Here is a 25,713-nt window from a genome sequence, read left to right as displayed (position 1 = left end):
AGTTGTATTCTACAGCTAGAAAGGACCACCAAATTAATATGTATTTGTGCCTGGGAGTCAGGGATCCCCGGCCCATACAAGATTTGTGTTGTTAAAATGTTTCGAAAATATTCCACATTTTAGCAGATGATGCGACGCGTTGTTGTGAGCTTGTAGATCTGCTATTTTCAATTAAATCCTCTTAGCTGACCTTGTATGGAACTGTACTTTCATGTGCTTTTTTTCTGCAAACTGCTAATAAAGTATTCAATCAATAAAAAAAAAGCCTAGTTGCTTCTATTCGGCTTGTTTTCATAGACCTGGTTGCTTGTTTCTCTCACAGAATCTGGCAACGATGAACATGAAGATGATGTCCCGTCATGCACCGCGGTAGCAGCAGCAGCAGCAGCAGAGCCAAAATGGCGACGGGCTGAATCCACTAAACTCTTCTTGTAACAGACAGTAAAAAAAAACAACAACCAAGCACAGCCTTCCCTCAAACACCTCCCCAGCTAGGGGGAAAAAGAAAAGAAAACACCGCTTAGGGAGGGGGAGAAAAAAAACAACACACAGAAAAGGGAAAGAAACTCAGAAAGAAGAATAAAGAAGAGGAAAATAGGAGGAATAAATACAAATTTTTCCCCAACTACTTCTCCTGAAAGAAAAATGGAAGAACACCCCGGCGACGGAGGAGGAGGAGGAGGAGGAGGAGGGATGGCCGGGAAGCAGCAGCAGGCAGGCCGGGAGCAGCACACCGCCACCCCGGCGCCCAGCCCGGTGCCTCCGGGTCCGGGGGGGAGCTCCGGCTTCGGCTCCGGCGGAGGGAGCGGACACGGGCAGCAGCAGCAGCAGCAGCCGGAGGAGATGCACCCTCCTCGGCCGCAGCAGTACACCATCCCCGGCATCCTGCACTACATCCAGCACGAGTGGGCCCGCTTCGAGATGGAGAGAGCCCACTGGGAGGTGGAGCGGGCCGAGCTGCAGGTCAGTTAGAACCCCCTCAGAGAGAGAACTGATAGAATAGATCAGAACCCTCCAGAGAGAGAACTACCATACTGATAGAATAGAACAGATCAGAATCCCCAAGACGGAGAACTACCATACTGACAGAAGAGATCAGAATCTCCCAGAGAGAGAACTGCCATACTGACTGACAGGATCGAACAGAACCTCCAGAGAGAGAACTACCATACTGACAGGATAGAACAGAACCTCCAGAGAGAGAACTACCATACTGACAGGATAGAACAGAACCTCCAGAGAGAGAACTACCATACTGACAGGATAGAAGTTCTATCCTGTCTCTCTGGGGGGGTTCTGATCTGTTCTATTCTATCATAGAACAGATCAGAACCTCCCAGAGAGAGAATTACCATACCGACAGAATAGATCAGAATCTCCCAGAGAACTACCATACTGTCAGGATAGAATGGAACAGAACATAACATAACAGTGATTCTTAAACTTTTTTTTTATTTCAAGGAACCCCCATGTTTTATTATGCTAGTCTGACGGCCATGGACACCATAACTCTTGAGAGTGTACAAATGGAACCAAATGGACCCTTTAAGGGTCCATTTGGATCCATTTGTACACTCTCAGAGTTAGAGATCTGTAAGAACAGAACAGAATAAAAACTTAACGAGAACAAAGGCTTAAGTTATTCTGACTGCCAGCTGCTAACCATCTTTCTCTGAGAGTACAAATGGAACCAAATGGACTCTTTCGGGGTACATTTGGTTCCATGTGTACACACTGTCAGAGTAACGGATCTGTAAAAAAATAGAATAGAAAAACACAAGAATAGTTAAACTAACAACAATAGCAAACCCTCAAGTTCTTCTGACCATCAGGCGCTAACTAAACAGCAAAATCCTCAGTGTTATTTTAACCCTGTTTAACCAAATAGACCCTTTTTTTGTTGTTGTTTGTTTGATATTGAAGTGTCATAACTTACTAATAACAGATGTGTTGACTAAATTCCACGTACAAGCCATTAATGGATACAATCATAACACTGACTATGGTAGTAGTGCTAGGTTTGAGAGGATTATTACATACTTAACTACATTGTATTGTGTTTGTTATCTCAATCATAGAAGTGATTTGTTATAAATAACAGAGTAGCCATATTGGATTGGTCCACAGACACTCACTACTACTGTCATGCTAGCTTTAGCCATAGTGTTAGCTAAGGCATTGGTTCTCAAACATTTTCAGGTCAAGGACCCCCAAAATGACATCTATTTGGCTGCGGATCCCCTAAAAAACATGTTTTGTGCCAGGGATTTTTCCACAAATAGCAGATCTACAAGCGCGGCACTCTGTGGGGACCCCTGGGGGTCCCCGGGGTCCACTTTGAGAACCATTGAGCTAAGGTGTTGATTTGTTGTTGTTGTCATTGTGTGGACAGACACACAGCAGTAAAGAGACGCTAATAAGAAGAACCATGAATGGTTGTTACGCTAGCAGCTAACTGAAGCCACGCTGTTGTAGTTGAGAACGATCCTCTGATCAACCGATCAACAGCATTGATCACCTCTCTGTCAACCGTCCAGCCTGGGTGCACATCAATTTATAGTATCATGACGTGTGTGTGAGAGAGAGAAGATAGAATGAGAGAGTGACAGAGAGAGAGAGGGAGAGAAAAGGCAGAATGAGAGAGAGATATAGTGGGTCAGAGAGAGGGAAGACAGAATGAGAGAGAGACAGTGGGTCAGAGAGAGAGAGAGCGAGAAGACAGAATGAGAGAGAGAGAGGTGAAGTGACAGTCCATGTATTTGTCCTAACACACCCTCAAGTAGGTTAACTGAACTGGAGGCGCGAGCGTGAGTGTTTGTTTGTGTGTGTGTGCACGCGCGCGCCTGAATAGTAGAAACGGGTCGATTTGGTACCATTTACACTCCTGGGAGTTACATTAACACGGAGGATTTTACTCTGTGTGCGTTCATGGCCCTGTACAGACTTGTTGGTGTGTGTGTGTGACTGTGTGTGTGTGACTGTGTGTGTGTGTGTGTGTGTGACTGTGTGAGTGCTGCATGCCTTTACCGTGACTGCATCTGACGTCAGAAATAAGAGCTGCTCGCTGTCACCACCGCTGTGGCTCACAAACATGATTCAACCTAATATGGAATTATATACAGTACAGTATGAACACCTACTGTACAATATACACAGTACTGTATACATTAAATACCTGCTGTACAATATACACAGTACTGTATACATTAAATACTTACTGTACAATATACAGTACAGTTATAAACATAAAGAATGTGTCCTCATGTACAATGAGATCCTCTGCCTGTGGTTCATGGGATCTGGTAACCAGGCTATTTAATACACACGATATTACTCTACAACTATTGCTTTATTATTATTATTACACTATTATTATTAATTTGCTACACTTAAGTTACTATACTAGATTTTCTCTATTACGCTAACAATACTATTACTCTTACTCCATTACTCTTACGATATTATTGATATACTCTGTTACACTTACCAAACGAATACTCTATTCTTATGTTGTAATACTATTACTCAATACTATAATAATATGGTAATGTGACAGTGTATTAAAATTATGTAGTTGTGTGTATATGTGACAGTGTGTATTAGAATGATGTAGTTGTGTGTATATGTGACAGTGTGTATTAGAATGATGTAGTTGTGTGTATATGTGACGGTGTGTATTAGAATGATGTAGTTGTGTGTATATGTGACAGTGTGTATGCAACAGTGTGTATTAGAGGTAGACAGAGAGCAGACCCGTGTCCTATGATGACCTCAGAGATGGTTCATGATATCGGCACAAGATCAGACATTTATTTCGGCCCTAAAGCTTTCACTGCTTTATAAATCAACAGTAGTCATTTGAAAATAAATCCGTTGACAGACAAGTGAGCCAGTGTAAAGCTCTGAACTGCAGTGAGATGATCCACTTTCTTGGTATTAATCCATTAGGACCGGTGTCATTTTTTAGATTTCTTAAGGCTATTCAAAAATAGCAGATCTACAAGCTCATAGCTATGTGCTTGTAGACCTGCTATTTTTGAAATATCGTGAAAATGTGTGCACATTTGTAACTCAAATCTTTGCTTCTCGGGGGGGTCCCTGGAACAAAATGTTTTCAGATGGGGGTCCGCTGCAAAATGCATATCATTTTGGGAGGTCCTTGACATGAAAAAGTTTGAGCACCACTGATATATAGAAACATTTTTTTAGGATTTAGAAGACATTTGTAGAATCTCCAGAAGCAATAAGATTTGAGTTACAAATGTTCGATTTTTCCAAAATAGCAGATCTACAAGCTTGTATATCTGCTAATCTTTTAATAGCCAAAGAAATCTACTGAATCAACTGTAGTCGTGTGATTGTTGTCGTTTCGTAGGGAGATCTGTAGACGCTGATACAGTAACAAGTCTACTTGAAGATGAATGCACTGACACGTTTTTCTGCTGAAACATAAGTCCTTCAATATCTGGTTAAGCTGATAGAAGGCTGACTACTGTATGTGGTACCATTCTTGTGCCTTTGTATATCTTCATCCTTTGTTACTCTTATTTAACTATGTATAATAACTGCAATATGTAGGAAGCTTGCACAATTATTTCACCCAATCAAACGTTTATACCTGGTTTAAACTTGTGATGTAACAAGACTTCAATAACTTGAAGTTAACGTTGTTATTGGCCAACCTTAATGGCCGTGTTATTATTGGTGCAACAACCCTACTGATTGTAGAGCCCCACCGATATATTGGCCAGTCGTTGGCCATATGTCGGTGTGTATTATTGATGTATAATGACCTTTAAGCTGGTCATTATCAACCGTAAAAGCAGGGGGGTCCCAATCGTTTCCATGCAAACGACCCCTAAACAGGCATACATGGTCTCAATAGGCCCCCTATTGCAGAAAGAGCTTTAAAAAAAGATACGAAAAAGAAACATCTACAAGGTCACAGCGCATCACGTCGCATCATTTTTTAAAGAGTCCGCTAATGTTATATTATAATAGAGTCCAAGGTGAAGCATGCACATCCAAAAATAAAGCTGCACAGGTGCTGGACGACAATACATTACACTGGAGAGAAGAAGCACACTGTACAACAGCTCCAAGGAGATAGTTTTATTGAGGACAACGTTTTCGACCCCGCACAGGTCTTCATCAGGTCTACATCTAACAAGCAATAGGCATTATTATCGTTGCTGTCGGGCAGAAAACTCCTTAATAAAAAAAAAAATCCCGTAATGAATGCTCTACTATAGGATCATTACTACAGCGTCACACAAAAGTGTCAAAAGTAGCTCTAAACGCGGCGCGTTTAGGGATGCCAGGTTGATGTAAGTGCAAACTGGCATAATAATCTTATGAATTGAATTTGAATTGAAATAAAAATGATTATTATAATAATTATTATTATTCTCCCCCATTTTTCTTTCCTTCTGCCCCGGTTTGATAAAAAAAGTTTGAAAACCTTTGAGCTAACTGTGTGTGTGTGTGTGTGTGTGTGTGTGTGTGTGTGTGTGTGTGTGTGTGTGTGTGTGTGTGTGTGTGTGTGTGTGTGTGTGTGTGTGTGTGTGTGTGTGTGTGTGTGTGTGTGTGTGTGTGTGTGTGTGGTGTCCAGGCGAGGATAGCGTTCCTCCAGGGAGAGAGGAAAGGACAAGAGAACCTGAAGAATGATTTGGTCCGACGAATAAAAATGTTGGAATACGCTTTGAAACAAGAGAGGCAAGTTACAGTAACATGCATTCATCTTTATAACAATATATTGTTGTGACAGCATCAAATATATTTCTGTAAATGTATTGTATTGTTGAATGTGTCAGTCAGTGCTGCAATGTTATATATAAGATTTGTATGGATGTCCAGATGCTATATATTAAATATTAATATGATTAATAACATGATGATTAAAGATGCTATAATGTTATTTACGGTATATGAATGTTTTGTGTTTTCCCCACAGAGCAAAATATCACAAATTAAAATATGGAACAGAGTTGAACCAGGGAGTCAAAACGTCCAGCTACCAGACAGGTAGGACATCAGATCTACATAACTGTACAGAAAGTCTATGATGCTGACCTTGCTGGCAGCATGTACATTTTGCACTGCTCAGTCCAGTGGTTTGTGAGATTAGCCCCCGGTCAGACCCTCTTCTAGATGGCTCAGGTTGTCTGTTTGTCTGTTTCACGTTGTATACTTTTTGAAATGTTTAACTTTACACTTTTATAATGGAGTCAAAGTAGCTCTGATCAGGCTGAAACCTTGTCCAAATTTGGAGTCATACGCCATAGATTATGTCATAGATCATAGGTTCTCAAAGTGGGGTCTGGGGACCACCAGGGGTTCTTGGTAGGGTACCAGGGGGTCCCAGCTAAATAAGTTAATGCACGTCACAATCATTTTAACCACTTTAACCATTATTGTATACTTTGGCTATCCAAAAATAGCAGATCTACAAGCTCATAGCGTGGCTTGTAGATCTGCTATTTTTGAAAAATCGTGAACATTTGTGCAAATCTTTGAATATATAATATATATATTTTTAAAGACAACATTTTTAACTCACATCTTTGCTTCTGGGGGGTCCCTGGAACAAAATATTTTGAGATGGTTGTCCGTGGCCAAGTACATAAAAGTTTGGGGGTCCTTGAAATGAAAGAGTTAGTTTGAGGACAACTGTCATAGATGACTGACGTCATAGTGCTGATGTCATAGAATAGATGACTGATGTCACAGATGACTGACGTCATAGACTAGCCAATGAAGTCTCAGATCCACATTGAAGCCATGCCATTTATTTTGGGGTAAACAACATTGTCTTTAAATAATAAAAACCAGAGGTCGGTTTATAGACTGTGTTTACATTACAAACAGTACAACACCATACATCCACATAAAATGTGCCCTCTCCTCTCCTCTCCTCTCCTCTCCTCTCCTCTCCAGAGGAATATAAAGACACAGAGGTGTCAGCAGTTCCTGCCAACAGTCAGCTGACTTGGAAACAGGGAAGACAGCTTCTACGACAGTAAGACACACACACACACACACACACACACACACACACACACACACACACACACACACACACACACACACACACACACACACACACACACTCACACTCTGTACACACGAAACCACTCTGGCGAATGGATAAGGTAAAACATGAATGACGCTAAGTGCAAAAGCTTGTTTTGTGCGTGTGTGTGTGTAAATAAATATGAATCATGTACCAATGTTCTACTGCAGCATGTAGAGGTATTGTTTAACATGGAACAAGACACATTAGCACTAGAGCCTGAGCAATATATCAGTATATTACATTTTAGGACGATATCGATATCAGCAACTATGTAGCTGATGTGTCACGATTTTTTGGCCATGTCATTATAGGTTGTTGTTTAAAACCAGGGGTCTTCAAAGTTTTTCAAGCCAAGGACCCCTTAGCTGAGAGAGAGATGAAGCAGGGACTGCTTGGTCTGCTCTTTTTCCCTCTCTACATCAACTTTCTGAAAATATCCGATTTACAATCTCTCCTCGCAAGGCGTTGAGATTGTAGATCTGCTATTTTCGGCAAATGATTCCCATTACACGAACGTTTTTTAACTCCGATCTGTGCTTCTGGGGGGGTCCCTGGAACAACACATTTTGAGATGGGGGTCCGCGGCCAAGCAACATACTGTTAGGATTTAGAAAACATTTTTAGATATGTATTTGGCCGTGGACCCCAATCTCAAAATGTTTTGTTCCAGGGACCTCCCTGGAACAAAACAAAGATTTGAGTTACAAATATTTGCTTTAAAAATATATATACATTTTCAAGATTTTTCAAAAATAGCAAATCTACAAGCTCATAGAGTGCCGCGCTATGAGCTTGTATATCTGCTATTCTTGAAGAGCCAAATAAATGTAAAAATGACACAGATGTGTTCCCGGATTGAATGGGTTAAAGCTGGAGTCCAAAACCTTGTGTGTGTTTGAAACATTACTATAATGTACGTTGTTATACCACTCATGAAACATTACTATACTGTACGTTGTTATACCACTCATGAAACATTACTATACTGTACGTTGTTATACCACTCATGAAACATTACTATACTGTACGTTGTTATACCACTCATGAAACATTACTATACTGTACGTTTTTATACCACTCATGAAACATTACTATACTGTACGTTGTTATACCACTCATGAAACATTACTATACTGTACGTTTTTATACCACTCATGAAACATTACTATACTGTACGTTTTTATACCACTCATGAAACATTACTATACTGTACGTTTTTATACCACTCATGAAACATTACTATACTGTACGTTTTTATACCACTCATGAAACATTACTATACTGTACGTTTTTATACCACTCATGAAACATTACTATACTGTACGTTGTTATACCACTCATGAAACATTACTATACTGTACGTTGTTATACCACTCATGAAACATTACTATACTGTACGTTGTTATAACACTCATGCTGGGAACACGTCTGGGTCATTTGTTGCTATATATATTTATTTATCATCCTCTGTAGCAGATATATACAAACAAACTAGAAGAAACATTTGAGAGCTTAAACCTTTGGCTATCACTGAAAATTACTTTTCATTTGCCCTTATGTTCATTAAAAATACATTGATCAAAGGAAATAAAACCAAATCATTGTGAATTCCATTAATGACTCTTTATTTATTTTTTTAATTGATTTTGTATTTATTTTTTAATGAACATTAGGGCAAATGAAAGTAATTTTCAGTAAAAGCCAAAGATGTTTTACATTTCATGTCTGCTTTTTCAGCCTCTGCTGCAGAGGCTGAAAAAAAATAATATTTTTAGTGAAAGTTGACAATTATGTATGTTTTTCAGAAACTCTTATGATTTATAAAGTGTTATTAGAATCGGCTTCTGGTCTAAATTGTTTAACACAATATAACTGGTTCATGTGCAGTGTGGTCTCCCTACTCTTCCACTGACACGTTTAGATCCTATGGTCTGGTAGGACACCTACTGGTTGACAAGAGGTACTGCATGTTATACTGAGAGTCCAAAAAGAGTCTCAGTCACAGCTCAACAGTAGACATACATTTTGGCACTAATGCAGGGGATGTGGGTTTGAATCCCTAGCAGAACACTAATCTTACAGATTTAAGCTCTATTTTATACTTCATCATAAGATGGTGTCTTCTTTTCAAATGTTGGAACATTTTTGCCTACAATGACATGCCCCCAAAATCTCTCTCTCTCTGTCTCTCTGTGTCTCTGTGTCTCTGTCTCTCTGTACCTGTCTGTCTCTATGTAACCTCGCATTCCACCTCGGAGGAAAGCCTGGTATTCGTTATTAAATGGCCCGTGTGATCCGGTCTAGGCAACGCCTTAAAAAAAAAAGAAGAAAAGAAATAGCTTCCGGCTTCCGCTTTTTGCTGCTTCCGGTTTTGCGGAGCCGCTTTGTTTTGGTTCCCCAATTTAAATGCTGAATGGATTACAAAGGTAGACTAGTCTACATAGTCTCCGGAAATTACACTCACATTTATATTTATTTAGTATTTTGTCCTAAAATGACAATGCCCTTGATCGTGGCCGGAGTTATTTGGGGGTGAGGCATATAGGGTTGCTTCCGCTCCCGACCGGATCACACACCCGAAAAAGGTATTGATCCCAGGCTAGTCTCTATGTCTCTCTCTCTGCAGGTATCTTCAGGAGATAGGCTACACAGACACTATCCTATACGTTAATGTCTCTCTCACTCTGTCCCTGTCTGTCTGTCTCTATGTCTCTCTCTCTGCAGGTATCTTCAGGAGATAGGCTACACAGACACTATTCTAGACGTTAATGTCTCTCTCACTCTGTCCCTGTCTGTCTGTCTCTGTCTCTCTCTCTGCAGGTATCTTCAGGAGGTAGGCTACACAGACACTATCCTAGACGTTCGTTGTCAGAGAGTTCGTTCTCTGTTGGGTTTGTCGTCCTCTCAGCACAACGGCGCCCTGCTCATCAACGGAAACGACGCCAAGAGGAAAGAGCAGGAGCTGAAGAGGTACACACACACACACACACACACACACACACTGCGCCCCCTACAGATCTGGTCAATGGAATTTTTCTATTGACCAGATTTTTCCATCCGGTGAAATATTTTCTTTTCTGTCCAAAAAGTGTATTTTAGACGTGAGGTGGGGGGCTCAAAGTGTTCCCACTAAGTAGAGTAGGCTTTCAACTTTTTATTATTTTTACTAAAGACTGCTGTGGTGCAAAGGCTCGAAAGCGCCATAGCGTTAAGGAGAACTCCTTCTCGCGATGGATCTTTTTTGGCGCAACACCTCTGCATGATAGAGTAGATAGATATTATTTAGTTAACTATAAAAACAGGAAGATTGCATCTGTGATAAAGTGGAAAGAAGCTCATCGCTAACGTAACAAGGTGTAATGATCAGTTGGTTGGTGCATGTATCTGCAAACACGCACGTGATGTTACCTATAAATATGGCCGATACATTTATTCTTTGGCCGATAAAATATAATCCTGTCGGCCATGGTGGCTGGCTCCAAAATTGTCTAGTGGAAACCCTGAGTGGTTAATGTGAAAAAATTAAAAATATAGTCCCTATCGCACAAAGATTTGGCGGTCTCCCCTGCAGTATCTTTGAGGACCTGTTGATGACCCCTGCTTTTAACACATCGACCGCCAGAGGTTAATCTCATAATGTACTCACCAGTGCCAAGGTGTTTTTGTTGTTTTTTTGTTTTTTTCATGTCGCCATAGATCTTGTTAAAATCCTTAAGATTGAGCTCTACACGGTCTGTTTACATCCGCGAGATCTCCCTGTATCTCCCAGTGAAGATCGCGTGTCAAACGGGGCATCCATGTTTGAGTTAGAGCGGATTACGTTAAACAGTGAAATGCGAGGAGAAAAAACTACAGGAAGAGAATTGAGTTTCAGTTTCGTCTGTAGAATGGGAGCGGGCGTGATCGTCAAAACCGGATCCCAAATAATTCTCTTTCCGGTCATCAAACCGGAAACGGAAGTGGATCAAAAAAAATCCGAAAGTGCACCCGGACCGCGCATGCGCGAAAAGACCGCAGCCCGTAGGGCTACGGTCTCGGCGCTTAACAGTTGGATTTAACGGACCGTAGGACTACGTTCTTGGCGGTTAATGTGTTAACAGTTTGATAACGGATCATGTACCATTTATACATTACTAGACCATACCCGTGGGGGGATATGCGCACATGGAAAGTGAAAAACGGGCTTCGCTGTTCTGTGCGCATGGTAATGGTGAATGGCTGTGTGCAAATTCAGATCAATTGCTCCAGCCACTGAGGACAACCGGCAGAACAGATTTTTTCACACCACTGCAGAGCTTTGATTAATTATAGGAGGATATCCTGGCCGTGATTACTGTAATATCTGTGAATATGTATTTATACACTGTGTGTGTGTGTGTGTGTCTGTGTGTCTGTGTGTCTGTGTCTGTGTGTGTGTGTAGGAGTCCTGACGTGTTGGAGACGTTTAACTTCCTAGAGAACGCCGACGACAGCGATGAAGACGAGGATGATGAGGGAGACATTATCGATGACATCACAGATAAACACAGACCAAAAAAACACAAAACAAAGGTACACACACACACACACACACACACACACACACACACACACACACACACACACACACACACACACACACACACACACACACACACACACACACACACACACACACACAATATGAATAGTCATGTGATGGGAAATTATTCGTATTGTTTATTCATTTTGCAGCCGGTGTGTAAAGACCTTAAGTATAAAAAAAGCATTAGGTATAATGTGTATATAATATCGTTGTTCTCCATTTGAATCCTGAAATGTAACAGTTTTGGACATATGAGGTTGCCATCCTACAGAGACAATACGAAATGTGTAATACTGTGTGTGTGTGTGTGTGCGTGTGTGTAGATGTGTAATGAGGGTCTGGCTACGGAGCAGGGTGATGATGAGGAGGAGGAGGAGGAAGTGATGAAGGAGTTTGATTTTCTGGAGGGGGAGGGGGAGGGGGCTGGAGAGGCCCGCAGCTCTGGAGACGGAACGGAATGGGGTGAGACACACACGCACACACACACACACACACACAAAACTGTATACTATAACAGTACACAGGGGTACGGAATCGGTAGGTTCCCTGTTTAATCCCCGGCTTCAAAGGGGTTTGTGTCAAAGTGTCCTTGAGCAAGACACTGGACCCAGGGCTCAAAATGTAAGAAACACCTACAATATTATGTACAACATTTCTGTATGTACGTGATTTCCTTTATTGATAAAAATGACAGTATACCAGTACGGTTTACAAGTGACATATTAACCCATTCAATCCGGGAACGCATCTGTGTCATTTTAGATTTTTAACAACAGCCTATAACCATTATTTTACACTTTGGCTATTAAAAAATAGCAGATATACAAGCTCATAGCTCATATATTTGGGTTACTATGTTACTATGTCAGTGGTTCTCAAACTTTTCCATGTCAAGGACCCCAAAATGTATATGTATTTGGCCAAGGACCCCCATCTCATCATCTTGTTCCAGGGACCCCCCAGAAGCAAAGATTTGAGTTACAAATGTTCGCTTGAAAAAATATATATTCAAAGATTTGCACACATTTTTACGATTTCTCAAAAATAGCAGATCTACAAGCTCATAGCGCGGCACTCGGTGCCACGCTATGAGCTTGTATATCTACTATTTTTGAGACAACGCCGACAACGCCGACACTTTTTCATGTCAAGGACCCCCAACATTATATGTATTAACACATTGACCGCCGGGCCCGTAGTTCTACGGGCCGTTAAATCCAACGGTTAAGCGCCGATCCCGTAGCCTACGGGCTGTGGTGCTTTTTCCTTTTTTTCGATATTTTTTTTTTTTCAATTTTCCAGGGGGACCATTTTCAGTGTAACACCACCCGATGTCGACCGGAAGTGCGATCACGTTTTTTGTTTCCCGTCTGCCTTCATTCTAAGTCGTACACAAAAAGCCCTGTAAAACCTGTACAGGACATGTAGTTTTTCATCCTCGCATTTCCCATGTTAACATAAACGATCAGAACTCAAACATGGCGGCTCCGTTTGACACGCGGTCTCGACGAGTAGACACCAGGACATGTGCCCGTTGTTTACAAACAGTGGATCGGGCAATCTAAAGGATTTTAACGGGGCCTATGGCGACCTGAAAAAAACAAAAAACAACAATAAAACCTTGGCACTGGTGAGTACATTATGAGATTAGCCCTTGGCGGTGGATGTGTTAAGGCCGCCCTTGACATGAAAAAGTTTGAGAACCACTGTTTGACGGAAGGGTTTGAAACTTGTGGGAGGCAACAGTCTGGCTCGAGAGACTAAAACCAGTGGTGTAGTGGAGAGTATATACATTGTTAGCCAACTGTTATACAGTCACTCAACTATCACAGTGACATCTCTGCTCTGTCATCTCAATGAGAACTCTCTCTCTCTCTCTCTCTCTCTCTCTCTCTCTCTCTCTCTCTCAGTGGAGCCGTTGTCCTTCCCAACAGGAAGTGGGAAGTCTTTCATGTTGGGGGCGGGGCCAGACGATGTCCTAGAGAGTGTCCTTGGATTGGGTGAACTCGCTGACCTCACCGTTACCAACGACGAAACGGACTACAGTTACGACGTAAGACACGCACACACACACACACACACACACGCACACGCACTCGCAAACTGTTCACTTACACACACAACGTGTGACATCCTGCTCCTCTACAGCTGTTGTCCAATAAGGAGTCTTCGTTCCGTAAGACGTGGAGTCCTCAGTTCGTCCTGCGGAGTCACTTTGACGGAGTCCGGTGTCTGGCCTTCCATCCTGTAGAACCCTGCTTGATCACCGTCTCTGAAGACCACACGGTTAAACTGTGGAACCTCACCAAAACGCTACCTACTAAAAAGTACGTAGGTACTAATGCTGTTACTACCACTATTTTCTACTACTACTACTACTACGACATCTATTCAGACAGTAGACTATACAATAGACACTACATTCATTCACATAGGGGTGTCTGGGTGGCGCAGGGATAGAGTTTCTGCCCTCCTCTGTGGAAACTGGGATTCGATTCCTCTACAGTTGCTTCCGCTTCCAGCGAACAGAATTGAAGCCAGCAGGGGAGGGTGATCTCTGTCACTGCACCTGTCCTGCGGGGAACAGAGCAGGGAGGGATGGCGTGTTCCTCCACATGCGTTACGCAGTCCTAGTGAGACTGGAGGCTGGAGACTTCTAATGTGTTACCAGGGGACACGTGTGGTTGTCTGTGCCTTCCCCAACACCAACACTAGGGGTCAGCAGTGACAGCGACTTCACTATACACATGAGGAGGGTTGGCATAACGACTAAATTGGAGAGAAAATTAAAACATTTAATTGTGATCTGATGATTATAAGGATGATGACATTTATGCTAATGATGATGATGATATTCATGAAGGTGTTTGTGCTTCTATAGAAGTGCCTCATTCGATGTGGAACCCATATATACGTTCAGAGCTCACAGGTATGTATCAACACACTCATAGTTTTTATTTGGCCACACACACACACACACACACACACACACACACACACACGCACACAGAGCGACAATACACATGCAAAATCCTCCTAATGTGATAAGTGAGAACTGAATTGTAACCTTTGTGTTTTGCTAGCGGAGCGGTGTTGTCGTTAGCGGTTAGCTCCAGTGGAGCTCAGTGTTTCACTGGAGGAGTGGACTCTACCATCTGCTGCTGGAACGTACCAAGTTCTACTGTTGACCCATACCAGAACTACGGTACACACACACACACACACACACACACACACACACACACACACACACACACACACACACACACACACACACACACACACACACACACACCACGCATGCACCTTAGTGGATCCAAGCACTCCATTTCAGCAGAAGATTGAACCCATTGGTTAATAATAAATCATATAAATGGGTGTGTTGTGGACTATTATTCTGGGGACGTATATTGGATCAAGCCTTTCCCAACATTCCAGACTACAAAATAAGTAATACAAAAGTAAAGATATAAAAGTATGCTGCCTGCCTGATATCAGTCAGAATAGAGAGACAGAAATACATGCTGGTATCGGATTGATATCGGTATCGACCGATATAAAAAAACTACTAGGATCTGATCAGTATCAGACGTAAATCAAGGCTGCAGTTTCGGTATTGGAAGTGAAAAAGCTGAATCGGGACAACCCTACACAAGACACACACACACACACACACACACACACACACACACACACACACACACTCTCACTCTCTCTCTCCAATTTACGATTTAGGTATTTAGTAGATGCTCTTAACCAGAGCGACTTACAATAAGCAAGATAAACACATACATCAAATGCAGAGAGACACTGGCCCTCATTTATCAACGCGTGCAGACCAAATAATGGGCGTGCGGCGAGATCACCGCAACTTTCGGCATTTATCAATATATCCTGACGTTGGCTTCATCCTACCGTACGCTGAGATCTCACAAAATGTATTTCTACACTAATAAATAATCCCTGAGAGAAATATAATATTTTATAAACTAATTTAAACAAACTGCTTTAACAGTCATTCAGTTAAGCTTGCAGATCTGGCTGCATTGGCTATTTGAAGATCGCATCGCGTTGTGAGCTTGTAGATCTGCTATTTTCAAAATATACGAGCGCTTCTGCGAGCGCATTTTCGGGAGTTTAGACCGGCGCAGCAGCGCTGCTGTTATATTTTCATGGCCACCGGGAGATCAGACATTTAACACACGGTCCAACACACACCAGCCTTCATCCATTAATGTTCTCTCCAGGCTATCTCTCATTAATGTGGCACAGCATGTGGACTCGCCCGCCCGACGGTCCGAGTCTCACTGGGAAATGGGAATAGCCTTGACTGCTTTATTTTAGTAACTCGAACGTGCACTGCTCGCCTCGGTATGGGTTAAATACATTAATATACAAACGTATTCGGATCCATTCATGGCGATGTGGTATCATAATCTGTCATTCATGTAAGCTACTAGCCTACTTCATTGACAAAGATTGTACCGTTACGCAGGTGGGCTTCAAGTAGGTGCGTCTGTGTGCGTGTGTGTGCCTTGACAGGCGGCGAGGCGAGCCGGCGAAACTCTTTCTTATTGGCTTTCCATGCTTTCTTTGGTCGTATTCTGGTTCTTCATGTCGTAAAATCTGGGCGTTTCGAGAATATTTAAGGGCGTGTTATTTAAATGACGCTCGGTTTCAGCCGTGACATTTATCAAGGCTCCGACCCAATGTACGCTAGGATTGCCTGTGTAGGATTCGTTGATAAATGTGACTTTGACGTTGGTGTACGGCCGCATTTATGGAAAAATATAAGCCGGTTTATACGCTCCGTTGATAAATGAGGGCCAGTCATTGTAGTGCCTCAGTAAACTAGGATCACAGGTAAGCCAGGAACCTAGCATCAGTCTGAACATTATACTATCAAACTAATAATCTATACATTGAAACTATTGGATACCGGGTAAACAATGAAGCTAGCATCTCTCTCAGTACAAACAGTGAAATGTTATAGGGACTGTACTAACATAACAATACAATGTAACAACTTTGAAATATATGACAAAACATATGGCAAATGTAACCATTAAGTTATAAACTCCTCCCCTTTCTCTGTGGTCCAATCAGACCCCACGGTGCTGGCGGGCTCTTGGGCGGGCCACACAGACGCTGTGTGGGGATTGGCTTACAGCGGCATTAAGAACCGCCTCCTGTCGTGTTCTGCGGACGGAACGGTCAAGCTGTGGAACCCGGAGGAGAAGGACCCATGTATCAACACCTTCTCTGCTAACACAGGTTGGAACTTTGATTGATTGATTGAATATTTGATTGATTCTTTTTTTAAATGACAAAAAAGCCAAAGCGTTGTGGTCCAATAAACATTCAGCAGTCAAACAACTGCAGCAAACGACACAAAATATCAAATGTATATCAAATGTATATCAAAATATACAGTCATGATCACATATTTAATATGTTGGTCATCACTAAGAACTGAAATACAGAATTTCATACTTCAAAATAAAAATAAAAGGTTTTGTTGATATGGTTGAACATTTTTAAAAGTGTAAATATACTCAGGGGTGCACATAACTGGTGCGCAGGTGCGCATGCGCACCCAAAATAAATAATGCGTGGCACATCAGACGACGCGAGGCGCTTTTGCATACCAACAGCTGGGACAGGAATTTCCAAGCTTTTATTTTTTAGCAAAACTAAAAAATAAAAGCCTGGAGATCGAGGCTAGGAATTTACTTCCTGAAGCCACTCGCATCTCAGCCACTCGTGTCTCGCATCGCCTCGCATTAGAGGCACTCGTCACCGATGATGAACGCACCGTAATGGTGCAAAAATATGCCGTGAACGTCCCAATCTGACGGATAAAAACAGCGCAGCACAGGGCACCAACCTTGGGGGCTTCACCAAACGGCGTGAGAGAAAAAGAAACGGCGAAAATCGGCGGAATTTGGAAGCAGAGCGTCGTTTTCTCTCGTGCAGCACCCCCACCCCCCCGTTGACAAAACTGTCCGGTGGGCACCGTGCTGAATTCCCCCCCCCCCCCGACAAAATGGCACGGGACCATTTATTTTGTGCGCACCAAGTCACATCTCCAGGTGCTCTTCTGAGTACTAGACCTAAAAAGTTATGTGCACCCCTGAATATACTGTATGTTTATGTGCATTGCATTTATATTTATAGGGTTTATGTGACTCCATATGTGTTGAATCTGATATAATCGCATCATACGCTGTATTTTTGATGACAAAGAAGTTTGTGAACAGCCAAAAAAAGTAAAAAGAAACGTTTCATGATAAATCTGCACAACATGTAGAACATCTGTAGAACGTGACACTAAACACTAGAGAAGTGGTTCTCAAACTTTTTCATGTCAAGGACCCTAAATTAATATTTAATGTATTTGTCCCCAAGCTACAAGCTTGTAGATGTGAGCTTGTAGAGAAATGTTGAAACTGTTCCTCATTTTGCTGCGGACCCCCTGGTCCCAGAACGAATGTCCTAACCATTGATTACCAATGTATTGAACCGATATTTTGTCAAAAAGTGCAGTTTTCGAATCAATTTGAAAAATGTAGATTTGATTGTCGATCTATAAGATCACAAAACTTCAGGCTTGTAGATCAATTTTTTTAATGTTTTGAATATTTAAAAAATGGCTCTGTGTGTGTGTGTGTGTGTGCGTCTGTGTGTGCGTTTGTAGAACACGGCATCCCGACATCAGTAGATTTCATCGGCTGTGACCCCGCCCACATGGTGACGTCATTCAGCAGTGGAGATATCGTGACCTTTGACCTGGAGACCTCTCAGCCAACCCTGATCCTCCACGGACAAGGAGACACAAGTACGCACGCACGCACACACACACACACACACACACACACACACACACACACACACACACACACACACACACACACACACACACACACACACACACACACACACACACACACACACACTTTAGTGTTACTAAACTTTGAGGACACATCCTGAATCTTTTCCTAATTGTAAGTCTAACTTTAAAAATCATTTTGAACTATTGGGGGCGTTGTCCACATAGAACGCCTTTTGAGCTGGCAGCGCCAGTCTGCCATGTATTTCTATATTAAAGACGGTCTGCCATGTATTTCTATGGTGAAGACAGTCTGCCATGCATTTCTATGGTAAAGACAGTCTGCCATGTATTTCTATGGTAAAGACTCTGCCATGTATTTCTATTTTAAAGACAGTCTTCCATGTATTTGTATGGTGAAGACAGTCTGCCATGCATTTCTATGGTAAAGACAGTGTTCCATGTATTTCTATGGTAAAGATATTGTGTCAGGTATAAACCATGTTGTGTGTGTCATGTTGTGTCAGGTATAAACCATGTTGTGTGTGTCATGTTGTGTCAGGTATAAACCATGTTGTGTGTGTCATGTTGTATCGGGTATAAACCATGTTGTGTTTGTCATGTTGTGTCAGGTATAAACCATGTTGTGTGTGTCATGTTGTGTCAGGTATAAACCATGTTGTGTGTGTCATGTTGTGTCAGGTATCAACCACATCAACAGGGTGGTGAGTCACCCTACACTACCCATCACCATCACAGCTCACGAGGACAGACACATCAAGTTCTTTGATAACAAATCAGGTGAGACTTTGACTGCATTACTCTCATACTATCTCGTTTCCACACAGCTGTGTGTGACAAAGGGTCAATTGACCCTTTTGTCAGCCTTCTGATTGGCCCCTGACCGACCAAAAAGCAGGCTCCATCCTCCTTGTTCTGCCCTCGTTCGGCCTCCTTCTGGTTGTTTATGCTGAGTTTGCTTAAAGGGCAAGACCACTTTGGTAGAGGTTTGGGTTGTGTGGTTACCTTGTCACGATGAAACTCCAAAGGTGGACAAGAAATCTAAAATAATTGTTCCATTGGTTAGAAATGGATAATTCAAAATATGCTCCTCATTGACTTACATTGTACGGTAAAACAGCCCTCAAAGTCACTCTTTTAGCAAGTAAACGAACACAAACAAAGTTGATTCAGTCAATATAGAACATCCCCAAACCCAGTACTGTTTGTGTTTTTTAATATAAATGTTAACTTCCTGTTGATTTTGCTATTTGTATTAAGAAGAAAACCTGGACTGGATCCGCAGATCCGGATCTTCAAATAGTAAAATCAGCAGGAAGTTAACACTTTTAAAACTGTTAAAACTAACAGTACTGGGTTTGGTGATGTTCTATATTGTCTGAATCAGCTTTGTTTGCGTTCGCACCCGAGATGTTCCTCTTTACGGAGGCCACGTTTAAAAAAAGAATGAAAAACACGTGGTAATGGATGGAAAGAGAATATTTCTGTCCAACCAAGCAACAGCAGCTAATAATGGCTGTGAGAGAGGGGCGAGAACACGGGCGGGTCTTGACAAATGTTCAATTGGCGTAACAGAAAGGAACAGAAAGAAATGTGAAATTTTACGAAAATGAATATGGTTAATAAGTGTGTGTGTGTGTGTGTGCGCGCAGGGAAAGTGATCCATGCCATGGTGGCGCACTTGGACGCAGTGACCAGTCTGGCTGTGGACCCAAACGGCATCTATCTGATGTCAGGCAGTAAGTAATCTCTCAAGAACGTTTTTCCTTTTCATTTGGCGATGGGTTCCCAGATTGGGCAGTAAGTGACCAATCAGCACTGAGATATATTCATTAATCTATTAATTCATTAATCCGGAAACGCATCTGTTACGATCCTTAGTCTAGGGAATGAAAGGACCGTGACATAAGGTTGAAAAGTGAATTGTTGTTTTATTGCATGACCTTCCTTTGGTTTCTTTTTAGGTTTGAAATGAATTTGTACATACAATGAATTTACAAATAGACAATTTTCAAGACAAGAATTTAACTTTAGACATACACAGAAAATGAGCCCCGGCGCAAAGCAATAACCAAATAAACCAAGCTAAACCTATCCTTACTTTTAAACCTCTTACTAACCTTATCTACACCAAATGAAAATTACAAGAGAACTCTACTCTAATCTAACTACTCTAAACTACATCAAAAGTTGGCTTTGTACATGAAACTGGCGCCGGTAGCTCTATAGGCAAAAATCACAAACAGAGTTGTATTATGGAGGAATCAAATCAAACTGCTTAACAAGTAATCTAACAATCGGTCAGCCGAAGGTTGCCCCGAAAGTCTTCATTTTAACATGTCTTCTTAGCAAGTTCAACATTTTCACAAACAGGATGTACAGAACGTGGTGTTACCAAACTTTTGGACACCACATTTAGACCAAACTTTCCCTGAGCACCATCTCCATGGACAGTGTGTAACACCATGGCCAGCATGTTACACACTGCCAATGCACACGGCTGCTGACAGCTCTTAGGTCAGGGTGCATACCAAACACTGTGCAATAATTATAATAAATAGAACCCTTCTTAAATACACAGATATGTAACAGCATCTGTGTCATTTTAGATTCTTTAGCTATAACCATTATTTTATACTTTGGGCTATTCAAAAATAGCAGATATACAAGATCATAACGACATCATAACGACCAAATACATATAATGTTGGGGGTCCTTGACATGAAAAGGTTTTATCAATCTCACTGATCAAACTCACTGATATTATAACAACAAGGTTTTCAGAAAACTGTTAGGATTTAGAAGACATTTTGTAGATGCGTTCCCAGATTGAATGGGTTAAAGCAGTGGTTCTCAAAGTGGGGTCCTTGAGGGGGTTCCAGGGGGTCCTCAGCTAAATGATTGATAGTTAAGGAACCAAATGGTTCCATTTGTACACTTTCAGAGTTATGAGGGCTTCCCCCCCCCCTTTGTTTATAAATTATCTTTGTTAATAATAAGTTGGATTCAGGTTAAAGGTGCAATCTGTAACTTTTGTCCCTCCTGAGATCTCAGTGGTGACATTTCTACCACAGAGCTAATAAGAATAAACCTTCTTTAAATCAGGGGAGATGTTGAATTTGGCCTTCCAGGCAGTACCACTTGTCAGCCAGTAGGTGTCCTACCAGACCACAGGATCTCAATAGAACAGCAGAGAGCAGTAGTGTACTGTTCAAGTGTGCATTTACTTTACTAGAGTATTTCCAATTTTCAATACTTTTACTTCTACTCCACTACATATCAGAGGCAAATATTGTACTTTTTACTCCACTACAATTATTTGAAAACTTAAGTTACTTTGTAGATTTTGATTATCATTACAAAACATATATTAACCACTTCAGCCCTATGCATACATAGGCTATTTGAAAATAGCTGATCTACAAGCTCACAACGCGTCGCTTTGTGGCGCGTTGTGAGCTTGTAGATCTGCTATTTTCAAAGCATTTTCATACATCTGGAAACTTCTGAAATGGGACATTTTGCAAAATGAGTACTTTTACTTTCAGCACTTATATATATTTTAATGCAAATACTTTTGTACTTTTACTCAAGTGCATTTTGAATACCGGATATTTTTTTAAAAACTTGTAACAGAGTATATTTCTACATTGCAGTATTGATACTTTTACTTAAGTACAAAATGTGAGTACTTTTTCCACCACTGTGTGGACCAATGGATGCTAAGTTCATTGTTTACCTGGTATGTTATAGTTTCAAATGGTCATTTCAATAGTACATTGTTTAGACATGGGGTTTTCAACTGATTTTGACCCAGGGACCACCATCCTGACTAAAAGCAACCTGGGGACCACCACTATTGTGTCGGGTGGGTCCATCATAGACCGACCCCACACAATAGTGGTGGGGGTTCATGCACCATTCCATGGGTTAAGATTCAGGTTTTTTTTCTTACTTGTTACTCACTAATCACACTATCACAGTCATGAGCTGGACACAAAAAAATGGTTTTCAAAGCATTTTTATTATCAGTAAAGATCAGGGATATCATTGGCAAGCACAACATTTTTGTTGGATATACTGACACATTTGAATGCATAAACTATTTACAAAAGTGTCTTCTCCCTGGACCAAGCAGGACAGCCCAAGTCCTCTCTCAAAATAAGTCTCTTTCAGTCAATCACACAATTGTGTGATGTGAGACAAATGTGCAACACTGAAGACACATTTCACAGCAGGCTTGACAAGTTTCTATTTTTGTTCTTTTTTCCATTTATTTTTTTCTATCCACAAGTTTCCTAGGGCATTGTGGGCATCACTTCCTGTCAATTTGATCCAATCAAATTGACAGGAAGTGATGCTCACAACCCCTAGGAAACTTGTGGATATATATTTTTTTATAAATGAGTACAAGGTACAACATGCTTCCTGACTTCTTGACAAAACCATAAAAATGCAGCATTTTCATTCAAGGCTATTCCAATCACTGAAGCAAAAGGTGAAATAATTGAGCATCAATAACCTTTATAAGTTACACTTACAGTTAGTGTGATTTCTGGGCATGGTGAGTTGCACACAGTCTGTCTACAGTCTCATGTCATTCTCTGGCTCCAGCCTAGCCCTTGTACTTACTCTTCAGATAAGTCAGTGTGGAAAACCCACTCTCACAGAGGTAGGTTGTTGCAAAAGGTAACAACAGACACTTCATTGCTTTTGCTGTAAGCTCTGGGAATTCTGCCTTACAACTCATCCAGAACTTTGCAAGGGTCTGTGTTTCATACGTGTGCCTCCTAACAGAGTCTGTGGACATGTCAATGAGCTGATCCTCTTCTGTGGGAGTTAAGCTTGAACCCTCTGCTGCTGCATCACTGAATGGGAGCAGGATCCACTTGCTGTCACAGCGCCACTGGTCAGACTCAGCAAAGTACTTTTCAAATTGAGACACAAGCCTCCTCAAATGGCCACTGATAATGTCTTTAATGTCAGTACTGTCAGTATAATCCTCAAGTGATGGAAATGTGTACGGGTAGCTCAGTCGGTAGAGCTCTCGCCTTTAGACCACAAGGTCATGGGTTCGATCCCCGGCACCGCCAACTCAGCGTATGAGTAGCACGGCTCGGCTTGGAGCTGATGGTAGGTGTGGCGCTCCGCCTCAGCAATCCATCTCCCAGGGGTCTAGCGCATTGTACCGGGGACAGACTCCCGCGTGTTATGGGCTGTTACCGACAATAAGCCACTCCCGACCTACTTATATTACCACTCTCCACTCGCTGTGTCCACCTTTTCATCTTTTTAATAAATCCCTCAAATTTTTCGTACAGCTGTAAAACGTTTGAATCTTCCTTGCATGGAGCTGTTCAGCTTGTTGAGCTCAGCAAAAATATCTGTGAGATAAGTGTCAATAAGAGGTTGTAACTCCTTTGTTCTGTGTCGCCCCCCTCAGGCCACGACTGCTCGGTGCGCCTGTGGAACCTGGACAGCAAGACGTGCGTTCAGGAAATAACGGCGCACAGGAAGAAGAGCGAGGAGGCCATCTACGACGTGACCTTTCACCCCTCCAAAGCCTACATCGCCTCCGCGGGGGCCGACGCCCTCGCCAGGGTGTACGTGTAAAAGAGCGCTGGTTTCTCAACGTCCGGTCCGGGGGACCACCAGGGGGTCCTTAATGGACTCTTTAACACGGGGTCTGTAACTCTGGGAGCGTACAAAAGGAATGGGTTTCTACGCTCCCAGAGTTAGATTAACACTGAGGATTTCTTACAGTGTAGATTGGAGGTCCCAGAGATTAAAAAAGTGTGGCGTGGGGGTCTAATGCAGTGGTTCTCAACCTGTGGCTCGGGACCCCCGGGGTGGGGGGTCGCCAGATGACGGTAAAGTGACAATGTTAGGACGTTTAAGACCTTTTTAACTCCTCGAAAAGTAACGAAAAAGACCATTACTGCATCAAAAGTAATCAACAAACTATACTATAGAAACTGATCAAACATTGGGCCAAATTGTCAAATAATACAAGAAAGAGGAGGAGAAACTATTTGGAATTACATATCTACTGTGAGGCGTTGTGAGCTTGTAGATCTGCTATTTTCACTATTTATCTGTGGAACCGAGTCAAACTAAATGTAATGCCTCAACTCCTACAATTCCAACTGCTTGTCAGGGTGGGGGGGGGGGGTCACATCCTGAAAACGTTGAGAACCACTGGTCTAATGCATATCGAGCTGGGGGTCCTTGAAGTTTAAAAAAGTTGAGAATCACTGAACTAAACTATATTGGTATCCTAATCTATTCTGTAAACTTCATTTAACTCTGAGAGTGTGCAAATGGAACCAAATGGACCCGTCTTACGGGTCCATTTGGTTCCATTTGTACACTCTCAGAGTTACAGACCCGCAAGGGTCCATTTGGACCGCTGGTGGACCCCCGGGCCGGACGTTGAGACCCACTGGCGTAGAGGACAACACGAGGACCCTTCACAAAAACACTGCTGCTCCTGAAACGCTACAGCCTATGGGACGGGGAGGAGGACGCGGTTACCACGGCCACGGTTCCATCCTCCGGGTGGGTGGGTGGGTGGTTGGGTGGCCCTGCGTTTTAAAGTCCCGCCCCCTACTCGTCGTCAATGTAGCGGAAAATTAACTGTTTTGGCCAATCATTGTCATCCTTTTCAAGCATTATTTGCATATTTAACATATTAGTGTAAAATAAAGTGTTTTTTAAGAATCCTCTCTGCTATAGCCCCGCCCCTGCACATCTGCCTACACCTGTCTCACTGCAGGACTGCGACCTGTCTCACACACTGCAGGACTGCAACCTGTCTCACTGCAGAATCACAAACTGTCTCGCTCCAGGACTGACTGTCTCACTGCGGGACTAAAACCTGTCTCACTGCAGAACTAAAACCTGTCTCACTACATAAAAAACTGTCTCACTATAGAACTGTTTCACTGCAGAACTAAAACCTGTCTCACTTTAGGACTAAATCCTGTCTCACTACAGGGCCAACTGTCTCACTACAGGACTAAAACCTGTCTCACTGCAGGACTAAATCCTGTCTCACTACAGGGCCAACTGTCTCACTACAGGACTAAAACCTGTCTCACTGCAGGACTAAAACCGGTCTCACTGCAGAATTAAAACCTGTCTCATCAGTCACAACCAAATAGTTACCGTGGCAACAGTTGCCAGGTAACGGGCCAGTGTGTGTTGCTAGGGGACGTATTTTA

General features: G+C 42.1%; 1 protein-coding gene across 1 annotated transcript; it reads left to right on the top strand.

The window, feature by feature from the left end:
- Positions 1–380: 380 nt before the first annotated feature.
- On the top strand, positions 381–24,784 carry LOC308075119 (striatin-3-like). The gene is made up of 16 exons (XM_080414757.1): positions 381–963; positions 5,612–5,715; positions 5,954–6,024; positions 6,937–7,018; positions 9,896–10,045; positions 11,497–11,626; positions 11,963–12,101; positions 13,550–13,692; positions 13,788–13,966; positions 14,521–14,568; positions 14,723–14,844; positions 16,746–16,913; positions 18,337–18,477; positions 19,171–19,269; positions 20,142–20,228; positions 23,934–24,784. Exons 1-16 carry the CDS (start codon positions 646–648, stop codon positions 24,101–24,103), a joined length of 2,151 nt encoding a protein of 716 aa, XP_080270883.1. The 5' UTR covers positions 381–645; the 3' UTR covers positions 24,104–24,784.
- Positions 24,785–25,713: the final 929 nt, after the last annotated feature.

This window comes from Gymnoscopelus braueri (genome assembly GCF_963280865.1).
Source record: "Gymnoscopelus braueri genome assembly, chromosome: 19".
Taxonomy (NCBI): Eukaryota; Metazoa; Chordata; class Actinopteri; order Myctophiformes; family Myctophidae; genus Gymnoscopelus; species Gymnoscopelus braueri.
Note: the sequence above shows the minus strand (reverse complement) of the source record. Positions and strands in the feature narration are given on the sequence as shown.

Excerpts from the sequence above, each read along its gene's own strand:
- LOC308075119 (XM_080414757.1), top strand. The coding sequence starts at position 646 with ATGGAAGAACACCCCGGCGACGGAGGAGGAGGAGGAGGAGGAGGAGGG. Across the intron at positions 5,716-5,953 it reads TACGCTTTGAAACAAGAGAG|AGCAAAATATCACAAATTAA; the intron begins GCAAGTTACAGT and ends TTTTCCCCACAG. Across the intron at positions 19,270-20,141 it reads GTTCTTTGATAACAAATCAG|GGAAAGTGATCCATGCCATG; the intron begins GTGAGACTTTGA and ends GTGTGCGCGCAG.